The sequence below is a fragment of the Aspergillus homomorphus genome (genome assembly GCF_003184865.1).
Source record: "Aspergillus homomorphus CBS 101889 unplaced genomic scaffold BO97scaffold_5, whole genome shotgun sequence".
NCBI lineage: Eukaryota > Fungi > Ascomycota > Eurotiomycetes > Eurotiales > Aspergillaceae > Aspergillus > Aspergillus homomorphus.
Window position 1 is genome coordinate 14,225 of NW_020291891.1, and position 21,801 is coordinate 36,025.

Genomic DNA, 21,801 nt, shown 5'->3' on the forward strand with positions numbered 1-21,801 from the left:
AAAGGGGACCTCATATAATGTATTGAGTGGAGGCATAAGTTTGGACTAAGGACCCTTCTGTTGGGCGCAATTCGGACTGCGCAGATTGACCAGCTCTGGTCCTACTAGGTAAATCTCTAGGCACTAACCCACCATCTTCTGCTTTAAAAAAACGTCTTCTCAAAGGATATCTAAGTTCCACGTCTGAATTTCCAGGTCAGGAAGCCACATAGTCATTTCCACTTCGTTGGTCCCTTAGCTGCCGGATCATGGCTTCCAAGCGAGCCAATCGCTCTGTGCCTTGCGCGTCCAATGTGCTGCACAATTTCTTCGAGGCTCTGTCTCGCCCGATAAATACAGTCCAAGTTCTCTGCACGTGTGCCGTAGGCGCATGGTCGCTGCTCAACAAACTTGACTTTCTGTCTTGGACCTGAAATGCTGCTGCTTTCATGAGCAGAAAGTTGGTTCTGAAGAGCTCCATGTCGCGAGGAGACGGAGACCCCTGTTGTACTGTCGCCTACGGTGCACTCGAGCTCTCAGATTAGCGCTCGTGCCACCAGAAATGCGGGGAAAGATCACTCCATAAAACTTCTTTCACTAAGGAACTTGTGTATGCCAAAGTCATGAGAGAGAATCTTGTTGATCATATGAAGATGACATGCGGTAATCGCTTCGCAGATGGTGGATTACGCCTGCCGCAAAAACTTATGCGCGCCGCGAGCGCCGATCGTCGCGTTGCAACGCGTATGGCGGACAAGAGCTGTCGTTCTGGGAATGCAATGTCAAGCACCTCTCCAAGCACCTCTCGCAGGCCCTACTACCGAGCATCTTTTCACATATCACATGATCAGATAATTTGCGAAATCAGTAAGGCAACGAGGCATCAAAGTAAGTAAGGCAGTAAGGCAGTAACGCAAACGCAGTAACGCAAATGGATATCTTGCCAATAATACTAGACTATGGTTGGCCATCTTCTCTGCTCATTCGGCTTCTCTAATTGTTGATAAAACAAAAAGTTCGTCTGATCACCAACTGAGGGGCATGCGGGTGGGGTTCGATTATCCTACTCCGTACTGTTATGCTGTCTGGGTATCTGTTTGCCTAACTGCCTTACTGCCTTATTTACTTTTATGCCTCGTTGCCTTACTTACTTAGCCAATTCCTTGGTCAAGTGATTTGTGAGAGATACTCGGTAATAGGGCCTGCGAGAAGTGCTTGACATCGCATTCGCAGGATGACAGCTGTGATTATTGCAGGTATGATACATAAGTAAATCTGATGTCGCAAGAGCTGGTGCTGAGGCTTCTTTTATGGCAGTGTTTCATAACAGTCGCATGTAGAAGCAATACTCGTTCTCTTAGCCTTTAGCTTAGATTCAGGGATTCAGCACAAAGTATTAGTTGTTTTACGTGTGGTATCACTAGTACAGGGTGCAGACAAATAACGGTGGATCAGCTAGTGTGTTTAATTGTTCAATTAATCGATGCTACGGCACATCTACCAGAGTCTGAGTAGACTACGAATCAACACCTCGGCTCTGGACTGTGGAGTTCAACATGCGCCACCAGGCTGGTTGGGGGGGGGGGGGGAAATCACATTAGAACGATACATTTGCTCCCTCGAATTGAAAACAGAATCTCCTAGCCCGTCGGACGCTCTTATACAGTACTTTGTCAACAATCATGTTGATCAGCCGAGGTTGACAGGAAGATTTCTCATCAAGACCCATCGAGTGAGGAGCCTGAAACAAGCTTGGCTAATGGCTACCTAGTATAGGGTTTAGCCTGCTCTTGCCTCCACTACGTATAAGTACCTACCTCGGTAATTTCTGCCTTTTCGGTTTTCACCCTTTATCGTGCAACGGCCGAACATTTAGCGGCTGTCTTCACCACATTTTCCTGTAAACGCCCAGTAGGTGGAGAGAATATCCAGCCTTTCCCGGGCCACTTCCGCTTGAGGCGTTGGAGGCGTTTATGATCATCATGCCTATTCTCACTGTTTCATGTTTGCAATGGTGCCACCCTATTCCCGTTAATATTATGATCTATGAACTCCGTACAGGTAAATATAGAATAATGAATCAGCGGCACTTCTCAGAAGCAGAAAATTTGGTCGCTCATCCTCGACATCGCCCCGGGTGCCTGGAATCCCATCGCTACCAATGTCTTCTTGCAGGCGCTAACCATCGGCGGAGGGCCACATAACAGAATCTTAGTATCTGGTGAAGGTGTCGGTAGATGCTCATTAAGCACGGCTTGAGTCACGTAGCCTGAGCCAAATTGCCATCCCTCGGGCGCTGTGTCAAGCATGTACCAGAGCTTGAAATTCTTAGGATACCTGCGTGCAAAAGTCTCGAGCTCCTCGCGCAGTAGGATATCTTGGTACGTCCGGTTTGCGTAGATAAGGCAGATTTCCGTCGTGTCGCGGTCATCCTCACAAATTGCTCGGATTAATTGGTACATGGGAGTGATGCCTGTCCCTCCAGCGACCATTCCAATCTTCTTGCAAATGCCTCGGGTGTACTTCATCGAGCCCTTGGGTCCACGGAACTCCACCTCGTCGCCCACTTCTAAATTGGCAAGGTACTGGCCGCTTAGAAGCCCGTCTGGATAACATCGGACGAGCAGCTCGAGGCGGCCCAGATCAATATTATTAGACACCGGCGTGTATGATCGACTTACGGTGGTATCGTTGATAACAGCTCGGATGGCAACGTGTTGTCCGATCGGAAGGCCGATGACTCCTTTCTGATCAGGCAATGCGAAAACAAAGCGGTACACATTCGAAGCCACTTCATCCTTCTGCACCAAAGGTAGGCGCCGGTATTCTTTTGCGTCAAGAAAGCCCTTGACCAAGTGCGGGTCAACCCTTGGGCGCTTTCGGGCCTTGATGCGTGGCGGATACCTCAGGAATCCAGACTCAATCTTAGTGAACTTCACAGCCTGTTGCGCGATCAGGCTACCCATCACTGCACATACAGCAGTGGCCATAATAAAGCCGTGAGCAAACTCCCCGCCTGGAAGTCTGAACACATTGAGCTTTGAGGGAATGACATGGCCAAGGGCTTTCCTCATATCAATGGCGCCTAGTTTGCTTCGATTGGCGACATACAGCAGGGCTGTCGCCGTACCCAGGGCAGTGGCAAGTGCACCAGCTGATCGGGCTGCTGGTGAACCCGATGCTGTTTTCTCCTCGAATTTGTGAGGGATAACGCGAACAGCTTTGGGGGGGGCATATTTTTTCGCGTCTTTCAAATTGCCAACCAAGTATTCTTGCAGAATCTCATACGCGTCTTCCGAATGACCAGCATCCTCAAATTCAGCAGTGGCATCTGTGCCTGCGGTCTCCAGGAGCACTTCTATTCCGCCAGGGTGGTCCACGAGATAGGTGGTCACGTCGAATACTAGAGTTTGTCAGTGTTGTCTCAATCTCCCCGCGCACTTCCACCAGTGAAATACCTTGTCCGTGAATGGCAATCCATAAATCATCTTTTCGATTATGCGTAGCAACTTCAGCCAAGGTGTATTCTGGCAGCTGGGCATCTGCCAGTGTCTGAGCTGGAGACTCGGATTTCAATGAGTTTTCCATCATTGGTTTGTAGAAGAACAAGGGAGAGTTGATCAAGATGGTTGAAGCCTCAGGTCGCAGGATAGATGCGACGCATTATAACGCAGTTGACTACAGCGGCATGGAACGGCATAATTTCGATAATGCGACAATTCTGATTGCGCGACTTTTGCAGCAGATTTTGGGGGGGGGGTGGGAAGGGATCCAGTCGGCCCACCGGCGTCGGAGATTATTTTTGAAGTTGTCGCAGGCTCGCAGCGGCCGGCGTGCCGAGTTGACACTCGAATTTGGCCGAGTCCTGGCGCTATTTACGATTCTGCAAGCTGTGCCGTTCACCCCTTTTGGAAATTTTGGACCCGATGTTTGGTTATGCTTGATAACGAAGCATATAGTCTCCGTCGCAGTGGGCCCTAAAACGACGATCGCTTCCTGTCTCAGGGTAGTCCCAACGTCGCGGGCGACTTGCCGAGGCAGGCATCCAGATCGTCGACCACGTTATGCGCCTATTCACCTCATAGTGTAGAATCGCTATGCACCATGTGGATTCGTGTCGTGGTCAAAACGGCCTCTGTTGCGTTGATTTGTCCGGCGCAGTGTCCAGACCGAGATTGCTTAGGACCTACTCATGGCCTCGCTTGCTTTGATTTGTCCTGCGCAATGTTCGGACTGAGGTTACCAGGAATTTATCCACGGCCCCGTATAAAGCGGCATGTCGCGCCGACCGAGTAATACTGCTCTTCATCCATACACAGCCAAACATGCCACCCAAACAGTTCTACCTGCTGGGAGAGCCCAGTAGCACTGCTAGGGAAATTGAAGTGGACTCAACGCTAGATTTCGCTGGGCTCCAGCATCTCGTTGCCGCACATTTTGCTATCGTTAATCCCCATGGTACAGTACTTGATTTCCTTCACCCGAATTTTGTCTGACAGCAAAGCCTTTGGTGCATTCAAACTGACCAAAGCAGGTATTGGACTACAGACTGAGGATGCTATTCTGTATGATGTGCCCGATGTCCTCTCATCTGAAGAACTCATTCGCATCACCATTGATGGAAACCCGGTCAGGGAAATCCCTGGACCAAAGGGCGTGCCGATTATTGGAAACTTCTTCCAGGTTTTCCCAGATCACCTTGGAAATCATATGAGAATGTTTGAGCAATATGGCCCAATCTTCAAGACGAATAGCATGGGGCGTGTCACATATCACACGAATGATCCCGAATTGAACGCAATCATCTTCGCTGAAAGTGACTTCTTCACGAAAAAGATCAATGAGGCACACCCTCTTTATCCGATCAGAAATAAAGAGGCTGGGGTCTTCCTCGGTGACAGCGATACCCCAGAGTGGAGGACAGCCCACAAATTTCTCCCGCCAGCTTTTGGGCCAAAGGCAGTGCGCCATTATGCTCCGACAATGCAGCAAACAGTCGAGGATAGTTTTAAAGTTTTCGATGCTCTAGACGAAGCGGAAGAGGCATTTAATGTGTACCAGTACATGTTGAAGCTAGGCTCGCAGGCAGTAGGCAAGTTGGTGTTGGGTATTGATTTCCAGCACTTCACCTCTGTTAATGCTCCTCCCCACGAATTAATCCTCCTGATTGCTGAATCCCTTGAACTCAACAAGAAAGTGAGTGCCCGGGGCGATTGGTACTCGAAGCTGCCTTTCGGAGACCCCAAGCGCCTGAAAGATCTCAGAGGCCGCGTGTTCGAGCTCATTGACGAATCCATTCAAAATGCTAGCCGTGGTGGGGTTCATGATCTCCCGCTGCAAGAGGCTGCCCTTCAAGCGGATAACGTGATTGACTACGTGATCCGTGCAACTGACAACAAAGGCAACAAGTTACCCAAGACAAGTCTTATGGAGTCCCTGGTAGTAGCCACCGGTGCTGGGTTCACCACCACTAGCTCTCTGCTGTCATGGTTGATTTACAGCCTAGTCACCTATGACGGTATGCAAGAAAGATTACTCCAGGAGCTCGTCGACAACGACATTACCGAAGACACACAGCTTACCGCAGAAATCACTGATCGTCTCGCATTCATGGACAAGTTCATCAAAGAATGCCAGAGAAGACACAATCCATCATTCCAACCTGCGAGAACAGCTAAAGTCGATATGATCTTGCCCGGAGGGTATAAATTACCGGCTGAGGCTGTTGTCGTGGGAGCACTTCATCATTTACACATGAATCCCAAGGCATGGAGTAATCCCAATCGCTTCGATCCTGATCGTTGGGATACAGACGAGGTTAAAAACAGGCACAAGACCTCGTACATCCCCTTTGCGACGGGGCCTCGGATGTGCATTGGCTTCAACTTCGCCCTCCAGGAAGTGAAAATCTTTCTGCCGAAGCTGCTGTATCGTTATAAGTTCACAAAGGAGAACGATGCTGAAATCGAATACGATCCGATGTTCCAACTCATCAGACCGAACAATCTGTACGTGAGGGCCGAGCGAAGGGTGAAATGGCCTCCAAAGACAGACTTCAAGCCCGCGGCTTCATTATAGTGCTTTTCTGTCTGATATTCTTGTATATATTACATTTAATGGCGTGCCTGAGAGGCGTGAAGACATGACTATCTTGAAAAGACTATCTACGCACACCTAGTGTTAGAGTTAGTGGCGTGGACGGCGAGCGATCCAACCGATAAGAGGCCTCAGGATCTCGTCAACAGTCTTAAGTCACCGTTTATCTCTAACTACTGATACTCTCTCTCTCTCTCTCTCTCTCTCTCTCTCTCTCTCTCTCTCTCTCTCTCTCACCCACATACTACGTTCTTCTTGCCTACCCAACCTCACTACAAGGATGATGCATTACAGAGGAGGCTTCAGCCTATGTTCCTGATCACAAAAATCAGTAAGCTACGTATAATTGAAGGGACCTGAGAGACTGATCCAAATAGGTCACGCCGAACTAGCAGATTAGGAAGCAGCAACAACTTGAGTCCGAGGTCAGCGCCGCGGGCCATGGCCCGACACTCAAAAGAGCGACAAACAGGTTCCCTCATCCAAGGGATGCGAAGATGCCACCTAACGGTAGTCCTCCGCGTGGTAACTAGTATATACATGATTGTCATTGCAGGCGACCGAGATTCTACCCGCTGAATCCTGACTCACAGCATACAGTGGCATGTCTAGCATAATTGTCAGTTGATCTTACGGCAAATGATACACGCACGCACGCACGCGCCAAAACTCGACCAGCTCGCTACTATACTCCTCCGTGGATCAAAAGGTAGTAAGGTATGACTTGTCAGGGAAGAAGAAGAAGAAGAAGAAGAAGAAGAAGCTGAAGAAGCTTACTGTCCACCGCCAACTGCGGGCTTGGGTTGCGAATCACCACCTGCGATTGGAACCCGGGCGTCAGAGAGAATTCACAATCCTCCTGATCAGCTCCGCCATTGTACGAATCAGTCCCCGTCCAGACATCAAGATGATATGTTGTTCCAGTTGCCAGTTACTCTCGCACTGTTTGCAAAAATCCTCGTGTATCAAAATTTGCGCGGATACGGCACGTAAATGACCTTGCACAGGTCGAACGGTTCCTGCGCCGTTGCAAAAGTCAGTGGATTGTCGTATGTGCCCGTGCCGCTGGCTTTGTCACCGCGGCCACAGTCGTAGGCAATGGTTGATCCTGGGGGATCATTGTCGGGAAAGCCATAGAAGGTATGGGTGACGTCCGTAATAATTGCCGGGCTGTCGCTGACATTTTTTTTGAAGGAGACACCTGCCCGTGAAACGCTAAGGAGAAAGCTGGCGTGATGAAGTCTCATCGTGATTGGAATAGTACTTGGACTCGAGCTTGGAGATGAAGCGGAGTCAACAATCTGAGAGAAAGGGGAAGGACAAAAAAATAGTAAGAATGGATGACTCCTGGGCATTAGTATATTATGACCGAGTCCATGAGGACAGGATGATGTTGTTGCGGCAAAGTAAACCAGCGATCGCATAATCCTGATTCATCTGGCGCCCACTGCATCCGAGGAGATCTTCACTCCCCCGAACCTTCCCATGCCCAACCTCTTCCCCGGCCCCCCCGCATTGACGGCGCCACTCCCACGTGTTCATATCAGACTGTGTTCGCCGCTTGCGCCTCTAATAACCTATTTCGTTTTCATTTTCGAGTGCTGAGACTACTATAGGTACCAGTATCCCACCTGATTTAGCCTGTGTTCAACGTATCCTGACCGCGGCCTCGTTGAAGGCCTTGGCTTCGATACTGATTTTGTCACGCGGCCAGGCTCTGGCCCCTCAAAAGGATGAAGGCAGGAATTTTGAGTAAGTGGATGGATTAAAAAAGTGTTCAGCTAAAACAAGTTCGGCAAGGGGAACTGAGCAGCAGCCTGAGGGGCAATTTCTCGATGATCGTTGAATAGGATTGCGATCATAGGTGAGATAGCATTCGTGTTGTGTGACCTTGTATGAGTCTGATAAGTAGCTTCAGATCTGGAGTCTTTGGCGCCAGAAGATCGGAAAGGATTTTGTCGATAAAGGGAGATGCATTCTTGCCAGCCAGCGACTGGATAGTTTTGGAGACTATGGGGGAATACTTCAAGAAAATGTAAGCTCGATCCGACGGACCAGCCGATCCTTTGAGCTTTTGTACTTCAACAACTTGTTGATAATATCCTACGTAACCACCAACAACTCTTTCTTCCTAATGTGCGATATGCGCGTTGTTTCGATGAGCAATGGCAGCGCTTGGATCGAAGAATCAATCTTCTGTTTGATCATTATTGCGGTTTGAATGGTGCATCGACATAGACCGGTAGGCAGGTATCGTTGAGCCAAAAGGGTACTACGGGTCACTGGGGTTCATTAGTGACGACCGAAGCCAAGGTAGACGCTACGAGCCCTCACTGGGCGATGAGAATGGTTCGAGTAACTGCATAGGAAAGATAAAGGCGCAAGATAGGTTGTCGTTTACAAATCTGCGTATCCTCTGGTTTCCTCGCTATAGCCTGCTCTAAACGGAAAGGAAGGGGATGCACATCGAATTAGTGCGCGGGCTTCTTTTCCAGCCACTGGGGAGGGGATGAAAGTATGTATATTTGTTGTTGGGACCTAAAGCTGCAGAGTCCAGCAAGAATCTCATCGCTTATACCCTAACAAACAATGACCACAATCATGCATTCAATCACGGAGTGTGCCAAAGAGTCGAGTTAAAAAAAAAAAAGAAAAAAAAAAAAAAAAAACAAAGGGCTAATTTCTATCTTGAGCCGACCAGTGAAAAATATTTTCTGCTTAACTTAACGGCCTCTTAAACCGGCCTTTCGGTTTTGTTCCTCGCTTTTTGACCGACCTTCCATCTTGATCACCGCACAAGTTCACAAGTTCCCATCGCCACATCGCCAGTTGAAAGCTCTCCCGAAGCTACAACATCATTTTGAACGCAGGGTCACGATCATCATGGCATCCCGCATACTGCGTATACTTACCTTGTGTCTTGTCCCGGTTGATTTTGGCACAGTACAGGACATTGAACAGAATCCTGTGAGTTCGAATCAGTTCTGTACGCTCTTTGCCTGTACCCAAGATCGGTCGCTCCACTCACATGAGCCATGCGAACATCAAAAGTCCCAGGATGACCGTGTGCCCTCGTTGATACTGGGGCTTGTCCTGGTCGGGATAATTGAAAGCTGCTTCAGAATAAGTGACGGTTTTAATTAGCGCTGCTGCCCTGTTGGGAAAAACTTACTAGCGAGGAGCCCTCCACAGTTCGCAATTGTCAGCTGCGTGGCAGACGTGGTGGCGCGCTTATAATGTCCAGCAGAGTTATTTGAGTTCCAGACCAAGATACATGGAACGCTACTATAAAGCCCAGTTGCCATGAGACAAGTCATTGCATATTTGGCTGATGGCGAGTAAATGTTTGCAATCGCGCCGTATCCGATTATAGCGATTGGCAAGGTAAAAAGCATTACGACGCCTCGCAGCTGTAACCGATCCGATACAACAGCTACAATAACTAAGCGCGGCTTAGTATTGTATTGGGAACAAAAAGATATATTCGAAAGCTCACCAGTCACAACGGTGGCAACAGCATACGGTATAACAGTCCAGAGTTGAACCTGGTTCGGATCTCGGGCGAACCCACTTTCCTCGATGATTGTGGGAAGCTGGATAATGCAACAGAGATTGCAGTCATAATCAAGTTAACGGGAAGTAGGCAGAGAGAGAAAGAGAGATGGCAATAAAGTTTACTTACGAACAACCCGAACGAGTACAGCCCCGAAAGAATTGAGAAATAGGCAGTAGCAGACAACCACATTCGCAGGTCTAGGAGTCCCCGTCGCACTTCAGTCCACTTTAGGGTCTCTTGTTCATTTTCTGTTGTCCTGGCCTCGAGTGTTAGTCCGTTTGGGAAATATAGCAATACGAAATGTACTAGATGCCGAAACTTACGCATACTCGACTGAAGGAGCGTCGAGCATAAACCTGTCAAGAGCAAATGCTCGTTCCTCTTGAGTCAAGAAAGATGCCGTTTCCAAATTATTCGGAAGTAGAAAGTAGCTCAGCCCACCCACTGAGAATGTCTGTATAGTATATTAGAGAGGATGGACCCGCCTGTCTATGAATTGATAGCACTCACCAATAGGCCCTCGATGATCATGATCCACCGCCATCCTGCAAGCTCGCTTCCGTGGCCAATTTGCGCTAGTCCACGCGCCAGAAGACCTTGAGCCTGTCAGTCAGAGACCCTACACGAATGCCTAAAGGTCGTTTTTCTGAGTACCCCCAGTAGATTCGCTCACCTCCAAACGCTCCTGATAAGGAAGCTGCAGTATAGAAAACTCCGATGCGCAAGGCCAAATCGTTTCGTCTGTAAAAGAAAGACAGATACAGAATCTCGAAGGACACAAGTCAGTTAGCCTGGATTATACTAAGACAAAAGGCTCATACAAAACCCACAATTCCGGGAAGCAGTCCGGCTTCGGCGATCCCCAAGAGGGCTCGAACAACGACGAAGCCAGCAAAGTTCTGCACGAAGCCCAAGCACATCGTGAAGATGCCCCATACCATTGTCAGAAGCGGCAACCAGACTTTGGGTGAAGCCTTTCTGATGATCAGATTACTGGGGAGCTCGCTGGTTGACGTTCCATATTATGTAGCCGAATTAGTCCCAGCTAGCGAGTGAGGCACACAAAGTGAATCATTGTGAAAGATAGCACGAGAATGAGAAGGTTCACGGCTGTTGTATCGGAGATTTTCTCACCAAAATATGTACATCGCGTAGAAGACGGTCAGGCCTATGTCGTACTGATGGCCAGTGATATTGATGTCATTCTCCAGGCCAAGTATTTTTCCATTGCCTACGTTGGTTCGATCGAGGAACGAGCAAAGGAAAAGGCCGGATAGGGTTGGGAGGAGCCTAGGGGATTGTTGAGTGACCAAATTCAGAGTTAACATCGAAGGAATAAGTCTACCTGCAGTCGATCTTGAACAGGAGATTCCGTACCCATCGCTGATGCACTTCTTCGCTGCAGGCTTCTTCCACGGAAGATCGCTGCTTGGCTTCATGATGTTCCATTGTTTGCATGCTCTCGAATTTGAACGTGAAGCAAGATTACTAACAATCAACCGTGAATCGAAGTGGGGTGGGAGAAGTAAGAAGAAAAGAGGCTGCTGGCCATGCAAGCTGTAAGGGAGGCACCACTTATATAAGCTGACACCTAATTCTACTGTCCCTTCACTGAAGAAGGAAGGACCTATCAAGTACCTAGGTAGGTATCATCTTGGTATAAGGTATACATGCAATGATTCATCAGCTGAAGAAGGAATGAACCGTTGTTTCTCCGCAGTTTTCATCCCCGCAGTGCCTTCCCCAAATCCGTTTGCTGTGCTTGCTTGAGTATTCTATCCGCCTCGGCATTTAGATGCATGACAAGGTTAAGTACATGTAAAGTACTATAAAGAAATTGATCATGTGCGGTCCCCATTTTCTGCAGGACGCGTATAATTCTTGCTGGCTCCTTCCCTATATCCCCTTGGCACTGGACGCCAATCACTCCATAATTTCGAGATGCTCTGCGACAGCAAAAGTAGTGCCCGTCTTAACCTGTACCTCCTCGACTTCTGCCCCCAGAGCAAGCTCTGTGAGGAGGAGCTCGCCCTTTGCCCGATCCACCTGGAACACACACTGACCACCCCAGTTAGCTGCCTAGCTGCCAGAAGCTCAGGAGACAGGTCCTTGAACTCACCAGCTCTGTGATGATCGTGCTGACGCAGTTTGCTCCCGTCAGAGGAAGGCCGCATTGAGATACGATTTTGGGTGAGCCGTCTCTTGCTGTATGGCTTGTGGTTACCACAATCTTGGTATGATCCGGGTTGGAGACCAAGTCCATGGCCCCTCCCATCCCCTTAAAGACCTTGCCGGGGATCGTATAATTTGCGAGATCGCCGTTAGCGCTGACCTGTAGAGCCTGTGGAATGGAGGTGTGAATCCAAGCTGTCCACCAAATTCGAAGCCATGGCGGTTCATACGTACCCCAAGAATGGAGACATCCACATGTCCTCCACGGATCATGCCGAACGACTCAGTGCTATCGAAGATCGCGGCGCCTGGAACGAGAGTGATTGTCTCTTTGCCTGCATTTATGATTTCCCTAAAAGATTCCGGTAAGAAACACCAGACATGCTCTGCTGGTATCTTGGAGTGAGCCACTTACGGATCGACCTCTTCCTCTGTAGGATACTGGCCCTATTCTAACAGTTAGCCCACCCAGCCTCGAAAGCATAGCTGATGGAGATTTCTTACCATGCCAAGGACCCATTTTCGGACTGCACCCAGACCCTCACATCACTTCTCACAAATGAGGGCGCAAGGGTTGGGATCCCTGTGTCTCTTCAGTTTTGTGATTGGCCATAGTTGAGCCACCTACCGACCTAGGTTCACATAGTAACCCTGCTTCAGCTCCTTCGCAGCTCTCTTCGCAATGCGATTCCTTTGAATTGTTGACGGATCTTTGGGACTTTAATGGCGTTTTTATCATCATCTGATCTCAGCTTCTTGATCTCTATATGCTTCTCGGTGGTGGCGGGGACAATCCGATCGACAAAGATTCCCCCGGAAGATCGACATTATTGGGGTCAAATGAACCGACGGGGACGATATTCTCAGCTTCAACTATAGTGAGGGTGGCTGCTCTCGCCATGATTGGGCCGAATGTTTTGGTAGTATAGCTAGAGCATGGTTCAATAGTCAGCATCTCACGTTTTGTGTCCCAGAGATTCCTCGGAGGGCGCACCGATATACACAGTTCCCCGTTTCATCTACTTTTCACGCTCTGAGAATCGCCACATCTCCATTCAGTGCAGTCTCCATCAGATAGGTCTTGCCCTTGAATATCCTAGTTTCTCGTGGCTTTCCATGCTCAAGCACCTTTCCCTGTTCATTCAGCCGAACGGGGATCGCCCCATCTTGTGATAGAGTATCTATAGAATCCAAGTCAATGAGCATCATGAACTAGCATTATGAAAGGTACACTAATATCACTCTAGTAGCAAGGAGAATAGAAAGCAACCTACGTGCACCTGTGGAAGTGTAGAAGGCTGGAATGCCAGCGCCACCGGCGCGCAACCTCTCAGCCAGTGTTCCTTGCGGGGTAAGCTCAATCGAAATCTCGCCAGACAGGTATTCCTGCTGGACTACCTTGTTGTTACCAAGATAAGAGAGAACAAGTCGATCCACCTGATTTGCCTCGATAAGTCTTGAAAGCCCTCTCGAAGCAATTCCGGCGTTATTGAGAATTGCGGTTAGCGAGTGTAAATTGTCTGCACCTCGGCGATTAATGGCGGAAATCAGGGTCTCTAGTTTTACGGTCAGTCGCTCAAGTTGAAGCACGAGTCTACTTGAGGATTCACATTACCTGCAACACCACAAAGGCCAAAGCCTGAACTGAGGATGGTCGACCCGGCTTTCAGATCGGCCACGGCCTGGTCTGCACTTTTGAACAATTTGGAACCCCCACGATCAATCCTTGGGGCCCTGGAAATAGCGCCATCCGCGACCGTCGAATAGCTAGCAGAAGCTGAGGCCTTGCTACCTGGGAAGAGTCGGAGGGTAGCTTGTCGCGGTCGCGGGAGGACCGGCGGTCGAGCAGCGAAATTTGTCCTTCGCGACAAAGTCAATGCCGGGATTCCGAAATTTGGCATATTCAAGAATTCTTTCAGCCATTTTGCGCAAGAAAATCGAAGTAGTTCTCGAGTGGGCTAGAGAAGAGAGCTAGACAGTACTTAAGTAACTTGGGCGGGCGGCATGGATCCTTCCTTCGGCAGCTATTTCTGGAAGCCAATATGTGTGATTCTTGTCTATGATGTAATCAATCAATGGGCAGAACCACGATGTGAAATCACTAGTAGTCCCGATACATTTTGTAGCCACCAACAGAAAAATTATAGTATATCATATGCTGCTAAATTCGGCCGCAATGCTGCTTCCAAGATCAAGCCATTCCCAATGCATCAAGTCATCCGTAGGAACACCCGGAACACTCGTCCCGAATGCCGTGTCCACCTGGTTGACGGTGTCAATGATTTGGTTGTCCGACATGGCGGAGAATCGAATAGGTTCGGACCAGGATACAGGGATGAAACAGGATGATTCCTGCGTTCTGATGACTGACTCATATGGATCCATCGTCATCGGTGGCTGCAGCCTTCCGGAGTGGGTTAGTGGTCGCGTTTCAATTGAGTCCTCATGTTGTAAGCTCAAAGGAAAACGTCGAACAAGCTCCCGTAAGAATCTGCCATATACTAGGGAAGCCCCGTTCCTATGGCTTGGAGTAGCGCCGATTCGTTCCAGCACCGCCGCGGCTTCTTCGATCAATTTACGCACGCTAGGGGCCAGGCTGGATCTGCTATCTGCAGGCATAGCACTCAAGCTTAATGCCGAGCATGCTGCAAAAGAAATCATGATAACAGTGTTGTTTGGCATGGACTTCAACCGTGACTCACCCTGGATAGCTGCCCTTAGGACGTTCAACGCAGACGATAGCCCGGCTGCGCGGAAGAAGCGTTTCACTTCGAGTGGCGCGGTGGGGTGATTGATAACGTGTGATAATGTTGACAGCCTCGTGTGTATAAGTAGAATCTCAACGTAAGGTGGAAATGCTTGGTATGATATTAGCATCTCGGCTTACTGAGGGAATGAGCACGAGCGTAGCAAAAGTGCTTACATTGATCTTCCACAATAGCAGGAGCCCAGGTCTCATGCCATTGATGGTAAAAATCCTCAATAAGTTTTTTGATCCTATGTGTCGAAGGTCAGCATATGCTCCAGGTACCTGTTCAGCATACGTACAGTTGAGCGGCTCCAGAGCCAGTGTCCATGACCCGATATCTATTGCAATGGGATTTAACTTGTTTGAATAGCCCATCCTAGTAAGCGGGGCGATTTCCGTTAGAAGCCTCTTGTAAGTGAGTTATAAATGACAAATACCACGGAGGGGAACCAACCAAGTCCCTGCGAAGGACAGCGATAGAATTCATTGGACCATCGTGAGAATCAGCGATATCAGAAAAGTGCCACTTGTCACAGTTCTCGATAAGTGCCGTTATAGGCACTGTATAGCTTCTCCCTCGGGCCAAACATACACTGCAAGAGTTATTTAGAGTGCTGTAGAACAAAGGACGTTCTCGAGTGAGGGCTTGATGGATAGAAAGCTTACCCTCGTTCGAGTACGAAAAGTGCGACCCATGCCCTCTCGCGTCGACGTAGAAGCCTTCGACCCCACACAGAGTCTGGATCCACATCACCGAAGCCATCCATCTGTAGTGCTCTCTTCGCATCAATGCATTCCGCCTTGGCAAGTCTTCTGAAAAGACTGGCATCAAAGCTTGTTGAAGGAAGTACAACTTTATCCAGCGATAAATCCAATGCAGCAGTCAAAGCAGCAGCCATGTAAATGCAGGTATCGTCGTCACCTAGACAGTTCCCAGCATCCATCCATGGAACATTTACCATGAAAGCCAGCACTATTTCAACTGATTTATGACGCTGGGTGATGACGTTATGGGCTAGGGATGCACGATGTCTAGACAATCTCTTCGATAATGCTGCGGCTGTGGGCAAGAACAAGGCCGCTGCAGCTATTATTGAGGTAAACAGGAACGCAGACTGCGAACGGACAAATGACACATTATGCACGATGGAATCGAGGCCCCAGCGACTTTGGGCGAGGTTGCGATAGAAGCTGGGGGGAGGCGGTTAGTGGATCGGGTTGTTGGGGCGGAATTGAGATTGCCATCGAACATACTACGAGAAGAGTGACTCTGCTTCATCGATTGTAACGAGCCCCAGCTCAATGGGGTCCACAGTTGGACCAATATCCAAATTTGCGCGAGTGAGGACAAAGAAAGAGGTTGCGCAAGCCGCGGCGTCGCCATTCTCATTGGTATTGTATATGCCCGAGGGCTGAAATGATGCCGAGGATGTTGCTCTCTGTACATTGTGCGTGTCGTCCGGTGATAGCTGCAAGTCGGAGGCACGTGCGAGTAGTTGCAAGGGATTTTCTGCATCATCTAATGACAACCCATCTCCCGGGTTATCGTATTCCGGTGCTGGTGAGCCGGACGATCGCTCCGGTTCTTCTGATAGATCATCCGTTTCGCAGGCTGGATTTCCTCTTTGGATATTGTCGAGCAGCCCTCGAAGGCTCGAAATCACATTCTGGGCACCTTCAGCTCGGGGCCGCTTGATGACCTGTTCAATCTGATGCAGTGCCTTTTCCAGCCCTTTGCGTTTGCTGACGTGCTTGCGTCAGTACGTGCTGTCATTACAAGGGTCACTTACACGTTACACTCACTTTCCAATCCCTTTGCGTCTGCCGACGTGGTGATTTGGAACGACACATTCCACATCAGCCTGTCTGCATCGATCGCAAGGTGATGTTCCATCTTTACTTCGATTGCATCGAACCTTGCTTCTCCTACAGTTCAAACAGGCGGCCTGCCGACCCTGAGACATTGGTTTTGTACTAGAGTAAGAAATACTAATCTATTAATGAGTATTGTCAACGAAATGAGGCTACTAAGAAGGTGCTTCGGAACACGATATTGATTCCTTTGGTGGTTGGTGGTAGCTAACTGACATCTCTGTGTGGGGAAACTCGCTTATAGGCTTGAGTCACGTGGCCAGACTACTACATATATCTATATAAATCATAAAAAGAATTTGAAGAATATAAAATATATGCTGAAAAAAAATTCAGACTTGACTTAAACAGTCAACTAAGACATACAAACCTAATTTATAATATTCTAACTAATCAGAACCGCTGTTTAGGAACCCTCTGAAAGCTAGGACCTACTTAGTATACGGCTCTATACTTACACACGTCACAACAATATGTAAGTACGTTCTCTAAAATGTAAATGACGTACTGTACCAAAAGTTGATTGAAAGAGTGTTTCTCTGGAGTGGCTAAACAATAATATGTGCATTACTGAGTTCATGGTTCTGATTTCCAAATTCCAAACTAGGCCATGAATCGAATGGCTTTCTATGTATTTTGACGGAGCTCCTAGGCTCGTACTGAAAGTCGACACTCCTTTATCTAAAGCGAAACCAGCTGCTTCCTCGAGTAAAGAACATACTACTGGCGGCTTCAGGGGTTGGGAAGTCGGAGGAACTTTTCCTTCAAGGCGAAAACTTCAAATGAATGGGACATACACTGAAATGGTTTGGAATGGATCGTGGAAAGGTCCACAACATCGGTATCCGTGCCTACAAAATCAGCGCGCCATTGGATTCAGTTGTATCATAGAGTAAGCTGCTGCTGCACATGACTCATGGTAATCCAGGCATCCTGGCCCTTTGCGATGGACGGTAAAGAAGATTGCGTCCTGCCCAGAGAGCTTGGCTCGGATCATTTGCAATGCAAGCGGGGTAAGCCCAATTCCGATGACAAAGGTTCTGTGCATTTCATTTCCTTCCAAAATGCATTCAACGAGCTCGGTAAACCGCACCAACCTCTTGTTTGTTGAACGGGGTAGCTGGAGCTAAGATCGGCGCCCGTGGTAACAAGACCCTGAGGAATGCCCTGGCAGAGGAAAGAGAGACCTTTGCAGTTGGCCTCTAATTCTGGAAGTCTAGAGTCTAATGCAGGTGAATGAAAAACCAAGGGGACATCGAGTCTCTTACAGCGGAATCCTCTCTCTTTGATCAACCGGGCCAGTTAGTCCACTCATTCGATTGGCCCCGACACAACAGAATCCGTGACACTATTGTCGCAGGCGACTATCAACTGAGAGGGGCCGACCTCTGAATAATCTCCTTGATAGAAAAAGCCAAGGTATTGCATGCAAGCATAGTAGACTCTCCAGGTTGACACTTCGACGCCATCAATTGTGCGCGCTGCACAACGAGCAACAAAGCAACGTGTATTGACAGAGTCCAACGTCTTCTAAAGATCGGCGTCGTCGCATAGACATTGCTCCATGTGGCTTGTAGAGCGACATCATCGACGTCTGGGCGCAGGTGTGATTTGTCTTGTGCGGCATAGTAGCCTGGTAGATGCGCACTCAAAGCTAGTATACCCTCCTGGAGCGGCTTGTATGGAAAGGCTTCTTCGATCTGTGAGGGCTGTACACCGTAGAAGACTGCTAGTTCTGGCATAATTTGGCAATGCTATGGTTATTGATGTTGTGCAAATGGAGAACCTATCTGGGTAATGCTGCATTTCGGCCCAGCTTCGTCGTTCACTTTGTCCAAAACGTTCCAGCCTCTGGTCTTTGCCTCTTGATTCTCCGCGACATCAGTAAATTTTTGTGTGCCGTGACTATCCTCGAATCTATTATCGTCGGGGCACATCATTGCTCTGGCGCTCTCCATCGTTGAAGACGTGTTCAATTCGGGTCAGGGTACAAGTATCAGGTGGGCCGATGGGACTACTTGTCCCGTATGCCAATTGATGTCGAATAATGTATTTGATCTAGCAGATCTTCAGGCACTGGTCCTGATGGAGCTAACTCGATCCATTTTTTTTTCTGTCTATTGCTTCTTTTTCTTTTCTTTCCTTGCCTTTTTCTTATCCTTTTTATTTTTATTTTTATTTTTTTAATTTTTTTTTGTGGTTCGTAGTCCGAAGTCTGTTGATGCACTAGGTGATCCGATTTACCGTCGTCGTCCAAGCCGTCTCGAGAGAATTGCGATCATTCATAGACTTACCTCTTTACACTACACGTTCCCTTTCACGACTGACTAGTAAGATGTTGATTGCCGCTTCATGTATAGTCCGGAGCTCCAACAACAGATGCAGGGGCTCCGAGCACCACATGACGAAATCTTGCCAACTGGCCAAGCACGACAATCGACGCAGTGACAACTTAGTGACGGAGATCAAGACAGTCGACCCGAGAAGCCTATTCCTCATTTTGAAATATTAACTCAGTGATGTTACATATTGTTCGGAAGTGATGGCTCATTCTGCTCTAATTCCCCTGCGGCGCCGGCCAGTCTTTCGCGCTTGTGTTGTAACAGTCCCGTACGCAAGGTTGTCTCATGTAGGCAGCTGTTGTGGACGGCACGGCGCCTAAGAGATCCTTCAAAGCTTAGATGGTGCCGATGTGCAGCTCGCGTCGGTTAGACCCTCGCTAGATCAACCCCCACCAGACTGGTAAGCTGACGATAATCCCGCACTTAAACCTCGGGTTAGCGGCAGCAAGTGTGTAGGTAGGCAGACGTGCCAGCAGGCCACGTGTACGGCGGAACAGACTAATGTGTCCCAACAAGATGATGTTGTTATCTATCGGTATCTCAACACCTGATGTGTTTCACGAAGAGTATGTTACCCTTACATCTTGTGTCAGCAAACGGTGCTCAAATCTAGCTCAATATACTCAACCAGTTCAGTTGACGGCTTCCTTCATTCGAACGAATCGTTTCTTAGAGGGAGCCATATCTTTCCGAGCTACATTTACCGGCTTTGTGACTGATTATCTCCCTTGCTGCTGGTGACTCACTAGGTAGATCAGCTACAACGATGGTGTCGGTGAACATCCATAGAGCGGACGACGACAACTCCCGGCTAGAATTCAAGCAGACGCAAGAGGCTGGCGTTGCGCATTCAGAACAAGAGGTTGACCCTAGCAAGGAGACAACACCCACTCCAGTATCGCAGGATTCCCCGAGTCTCCGAGGCGTCCAGTTGATCGTTCTGTTATCGTGCCTTTTCCTTGAAATCCTACCATTGGATTTGTATGTATCTTGGCCGTGCAGTAGGAGCCTTACTATGCAAATCAACAAAGAGTGTGGACAATATTCACAAGGCCTGTAGGTCAGCAGTTGCAGTGGTACCCTTCTTGTGATTCTCACCGACCATCTCGACGCTCTTCGGGATATTGGTTGGTACCAAACAACATAGTGAGTATTCCACGAACGCGTCATGATTCTACCTCCTCGTACTGCCAGGCTAATCGTGCTTAACAACACTATAGTAAATAGCTGGCAGTCTTCAGCCTGGCGATGAGTGTGTGTGAAGGGAAGGCGAAGCAAAGGCGGAGAAAAATAGCGTTAAAGATATGTGCTAGGATACTGTTATAAACTCATGTACTGAGAAGCAATAAAAAAGCCGAACGCGGGGGTTGAACCCGCAACCTTGAGATTAAGAGTCTCACGCTCTGCCGATTGAGCTAGCCCGGCTATATTTTATTTAGTTTTAAACAAGGTCTAAAATATAAAGAAATTTTTGAAGAAAGTTTCCTAATTTCCATTATAATTCTAGAGGAACTAGCACAGACAGGCACTGCATTTCTTTCTTTATCAACTCACACCATCAGGAGCCTTACTGTGGTGGTGCTGGGTCAAACAGTATCTACCCGCAAGAAATCACCAAGGTATATGCGGTGGGAAATTATATGATGTGAATGGCATGGTACGCCGAGAGGAGTGCAACACTGGCATGGGAGACCCCAAGAGCGACGCTTAGCAGTGATTTATGACCCAACTGTTGACAATATCATCTAGGCCGTTCTGCCACTTGTGTGCAGTACATACATACATCGCGACCTCTCAGCGCACTAAAGATTGAACATAGGATAGCCGGTAACACCTCAGGGTAGCAACCCAGCAACAAGCTGTGACAAATGGAAATAGATATGCCGATTGCTTGCGCCCGTTCTAGCGCCAGCGAATTCGCCCAGGAAAGAAGAAGGATTAGCAAACATCGAGCAGATAAATAGCGCTCAGAATATGCATCTAGTTTGCGGCCCGCAGAGCTCTTAGCCTAGCACCCAGACCATCCTCAAGTTCCGAGTCGACTTGCTTTTGATCCTTGACTTCCTCCTTGGGGACAGTATCTTGTTCGAGAGCTATGCGCAGATCTACACCAGCATCGTCCGCAAGTTGCTCCATCAAGCGATCAACTTCGGCCTCACCCTCCGCACCGTATTCCTGCATCGAAACACCCTGAGCGACATCTTCTATGGCACTGCTAGCAATCTTGAAATCCTCGGAGCGAGCCAGGAAATTGTTTGCGTGCGAGACCAGATTTTCTAGGTTGACACTCTTCGAAGCCGCATCTAGCCCCCTTGATGCCAAAGCAAGAGTCCGGGAGGTATCTCGCGTACTTTGAGCCGCCTTGAGTTCGTTGATAATGACATCTGCTCGCGCAGCCTCCGCACGGAGAGTCACCTGTCTTCTCTTCTCTCGTACAGCAGAGGCAGCATGGATGCGAGCGATCTGGAACTCTCTATTTTTCATCGCTTTGTCGGCCTTTGCCTTCTCGGATTTGAATGTCGCTTCAGCGCGTGCAGATTCCTTCTTCAAGCGATTGGAATGCAGCTATAAATATAATGAGGATCTCCCGTGAGTTCAGGTAGAGGACACAAAATAGAATAGGTACGGCCACAGACAAGGCGATCGCGGCTATAACAACTGCGGAGACAAAGATGTGAACTCACTTTGACATTAGTACGAGCCTCGAAAATCGGATCCTTTCGAACCATATTGGGCAATATGTAGACAGGCACTAATTGATATCACTTGAAGGCAGTCAGTAAAATGAGGACTCGAGACCAAATGGACAACACTTTACGAGGACAAACTAGGCAGGTTTCCGAGAAGGTGCAACGATAGCGGCGGGGATTTAGCGTGGCAACGTCATCCCGATTGCCGTATCGACACGTTTTGCTATGCGGGCACAGTAACTCCGGTTACCGACTAATAGACAGAGCGAAAAGGCCGGGGGGCCCGAATTTTACACATAGTCAAGCTAGGTATTTACACTCATGCGTTCAATCTGCAAAAGTACT

At 48.5% G+C, this 21,801-nt stretch overlaps 9 protein-coding genes and 1 non-coding gene across 10 annotated transcripts; 2 read left to right on the top strand and 8 right to left on the bottom strand.

Moving 5' to 3' along the window:
- Positions 1 to 2,072: 2,072 nt before the first annotated feature.
- On the bottom strand, positions 2,073 to 3,704 carry BO97DRAFT_460810 (putative cytochrome b5 reductase; the record flags this gene model as incomplete). The annotated part of the gene is made up of 2 exons (XM_025699353.1): positions 3,438 to 3,704; positions 2,073 to 3,382 (listed from the first exon to the last, which is right to left on the bottom strand). The coding sequence occupies exons 1-2, from the start codon at positions 3,568 to 3,570 to the stop codon at positions 2,073 to 2,075; spliced, it is 1,443 nt and encodes a 480-aa protein (XP_025554460.1). The 5' UTR covers positions 3,571 to 3,704.
- A 352-nt stretch (positions 3,705 to 4,056) lies between these two features.
- Positions 4,057 to 6,151, top strand: BO97DRAFT_207634 (cytochrome P450). Its single transcript, XM_025690554.1, has 2 exons — positions 4,057 to 4,437; positions 4,514 to 6,151. Exons 1-2 carry the CDS (start codon positions 4,305 to 4,307, stop codon positions 6,055 to 6,057), a joined length of 1,677 nt encoding a protein of 558 aa, XP_025554461.1. The 5' UTR covers positions 4,057 to 4,304; the 3' UTR covers positions 6,058 to 6,151.
- Positions 6,152 to 6,737: 586 nt separating this feature from the next.
- Positions 6,738 to 7,445, bottom strand: BO97DRAFT_207637 (uncharacterized protein). The gene has a single exon (XM_025690555.1). It carries the CDS (start codon positions 7,428 to 7,430, stop codon positions 7,041 to 7,043), a length of 390 nt encoding a protein of 129 aa, XP_025554462.1. The 5' UTR covers positions 7,431 to 7,445; the 3' UTR covers positions 6,738 to 7,040.
- A 1,421-nt stretch (positions 7,446 to 8,866) lies between these two features.
- Positions 8,867 to 10,959, bottom strand: BO97DRAFT_460819 (putative MFS transporter; the record flags this gene model as incomplete). The annotated part of the gene is made up of 10 exons (XM_025699354.1): positions 8,867 to 9,040; positions 9,104 to 9,188; positions 9,248 to 9,527; positions 9,582 to 9,668; positions 9,758 to 9,892; positions 9,966 to 10,085; positions 10,142 to 10,227; positions 10,305 to 10,398; positions 10,462 to 10,636; positions 10,766 to 10,959. The coding sequence occupies 10 exons, from the start codon at positions 10,957 to 10,959 to the stop codon at positions 8,923 to 8,925; spliced, it is 1,374 nt and encodes a 457-aa protein (XP_025554463.1). The 3' UTR covers positions 8,867 to 8,922.
- A 595-nt stretch (positions 10,960 to 11,554) lies between these two features.
- BO97DRAFT_421443 (3-oxoacid CoA-transferase) lies at positions 11,555 to 13,704 on the bottom strand (the record flags this gene model as incomplete). Its single annotated transcript, XM_025696721.1, has 7 exons — positions 11,555 to 11,689; positions 11,751 to 11,972; positions 12,038 to 12,155; positions 12,219 to 12,250; positions 12,308 to 12,330; positions 13,078 to 13,359; positions 13,419 to 13,704. The coding sequence occupies 7 exons, from the start codon at positions 13,702 to 13,704 to the stop codon at positions 11,555 to 11,557; spliced, it is 1,098 nt and encodes a 365-aa protein (XP_025554464.1).
- A 250-nt stretch (positions 13,705 to 13,954) lies between these two features.
- BO97DRAFT_384299 (uncharacterized protein) lies at positions 13,955 to 16,525 on the bottom strand (the record flags this gene model as incomplete). Its single annotated transcript, XM_025693416.1, has 7 exons — positions 16,356 to 16,525; positions 15,807 to 16,295; positions 15,219 to 15,743; positions 15,007 to 15,145; positions 14,852 to 14,928; positions 14,727 to 14,800; positions 13,955 to 14,661 (listed from the first exon to the last, which is right to left on the bottom strand). The coding sequence occupies exons 1-7, from the start codon at positions 16,514 to 16,516 to the stop codon at positions 13,955 to 13,957; spliced, it is 2,172 nt and encodes a 723-aa protein (XP_025554465.1). The 5' UTR covers positions 16,517 to 16,525.
- A 1,422-nt stretch (positions 16,526 to 17,947) lies between these two features.
- On the bottom strand, positions 17,948 to 18,425 carry BO97DRAFT_460823 (uncharacterized protein; the record flags this gene model as incomplete). Its single annotated transcript, XM_025699355.1, has 2 exons — positions 18,211 to 18,425; positions 17,948 to 18,153 (listed from the first exon to the last, which is right to left on the bottom strand). Coding segments are annotated over exons 1-2 (378 nt in total), but the record flags the coding sequence as incomplete, so codon positions are not given.
- A 1,107-nt stretch (positions 18,426 to 19,532) lies between these two features.
- On the top strand, positions 19,533 to 19,989 carry BO97DRAFT_411455 (uncharacterized protein; the record flags this gene model as incomplete). The annotated part of the gene is made up of 3 exons (XM_025696182.1): positions 19,533 to 19,747; positions 19,798 to 19,912; positions 19,987 to 19,989. The coding sequence occupies 3 exons, from the start codon at positions 19,533 to 19,535 to the stop codon at positions 19,987 to 19,989; spliced, it is 333 nt and encodes a 110-aa protein (XP_025554467.1).
- Positions 19,990 to 20,118: 129 nt separating this feature from the next.
- BO97DRAFT_t66 lies at positions 20,119 to 20,191 on the bottom strand. Its single transcript has one exon. It is a non-coding gene; the product is annotated as a tRNA-Lys (tRNA).
- A 224-nt stretch (positions 20,192 to 20,415) lies between these two features.
- BO97DRAFT_403317 (putative SNF7 family protein Fti1/Did2) lies at positions 20,416 to 21,602 on the bottom strand. Its single transcript, XM_025694712.1, has 2 exons — positions 21,451 to 21,602; positions 20,416 to 21,331 (listed from the first exon to the last, which is right to left on the bottom strand). Exons 1-2 carry the CDS (start codon positions 21,493 to 21,495, stop codon positions 20,747 to 20,749), a joined length of 630 nt encoding a protein of 209 aa, XP_025554468.1. The 5' UTR covers positions 21,496 to 21,602; the 3' UTR covers positions 20,416 to 20,746.
- Positions 21,603 to 21,801: the final 199 nt, after the last annotated feature.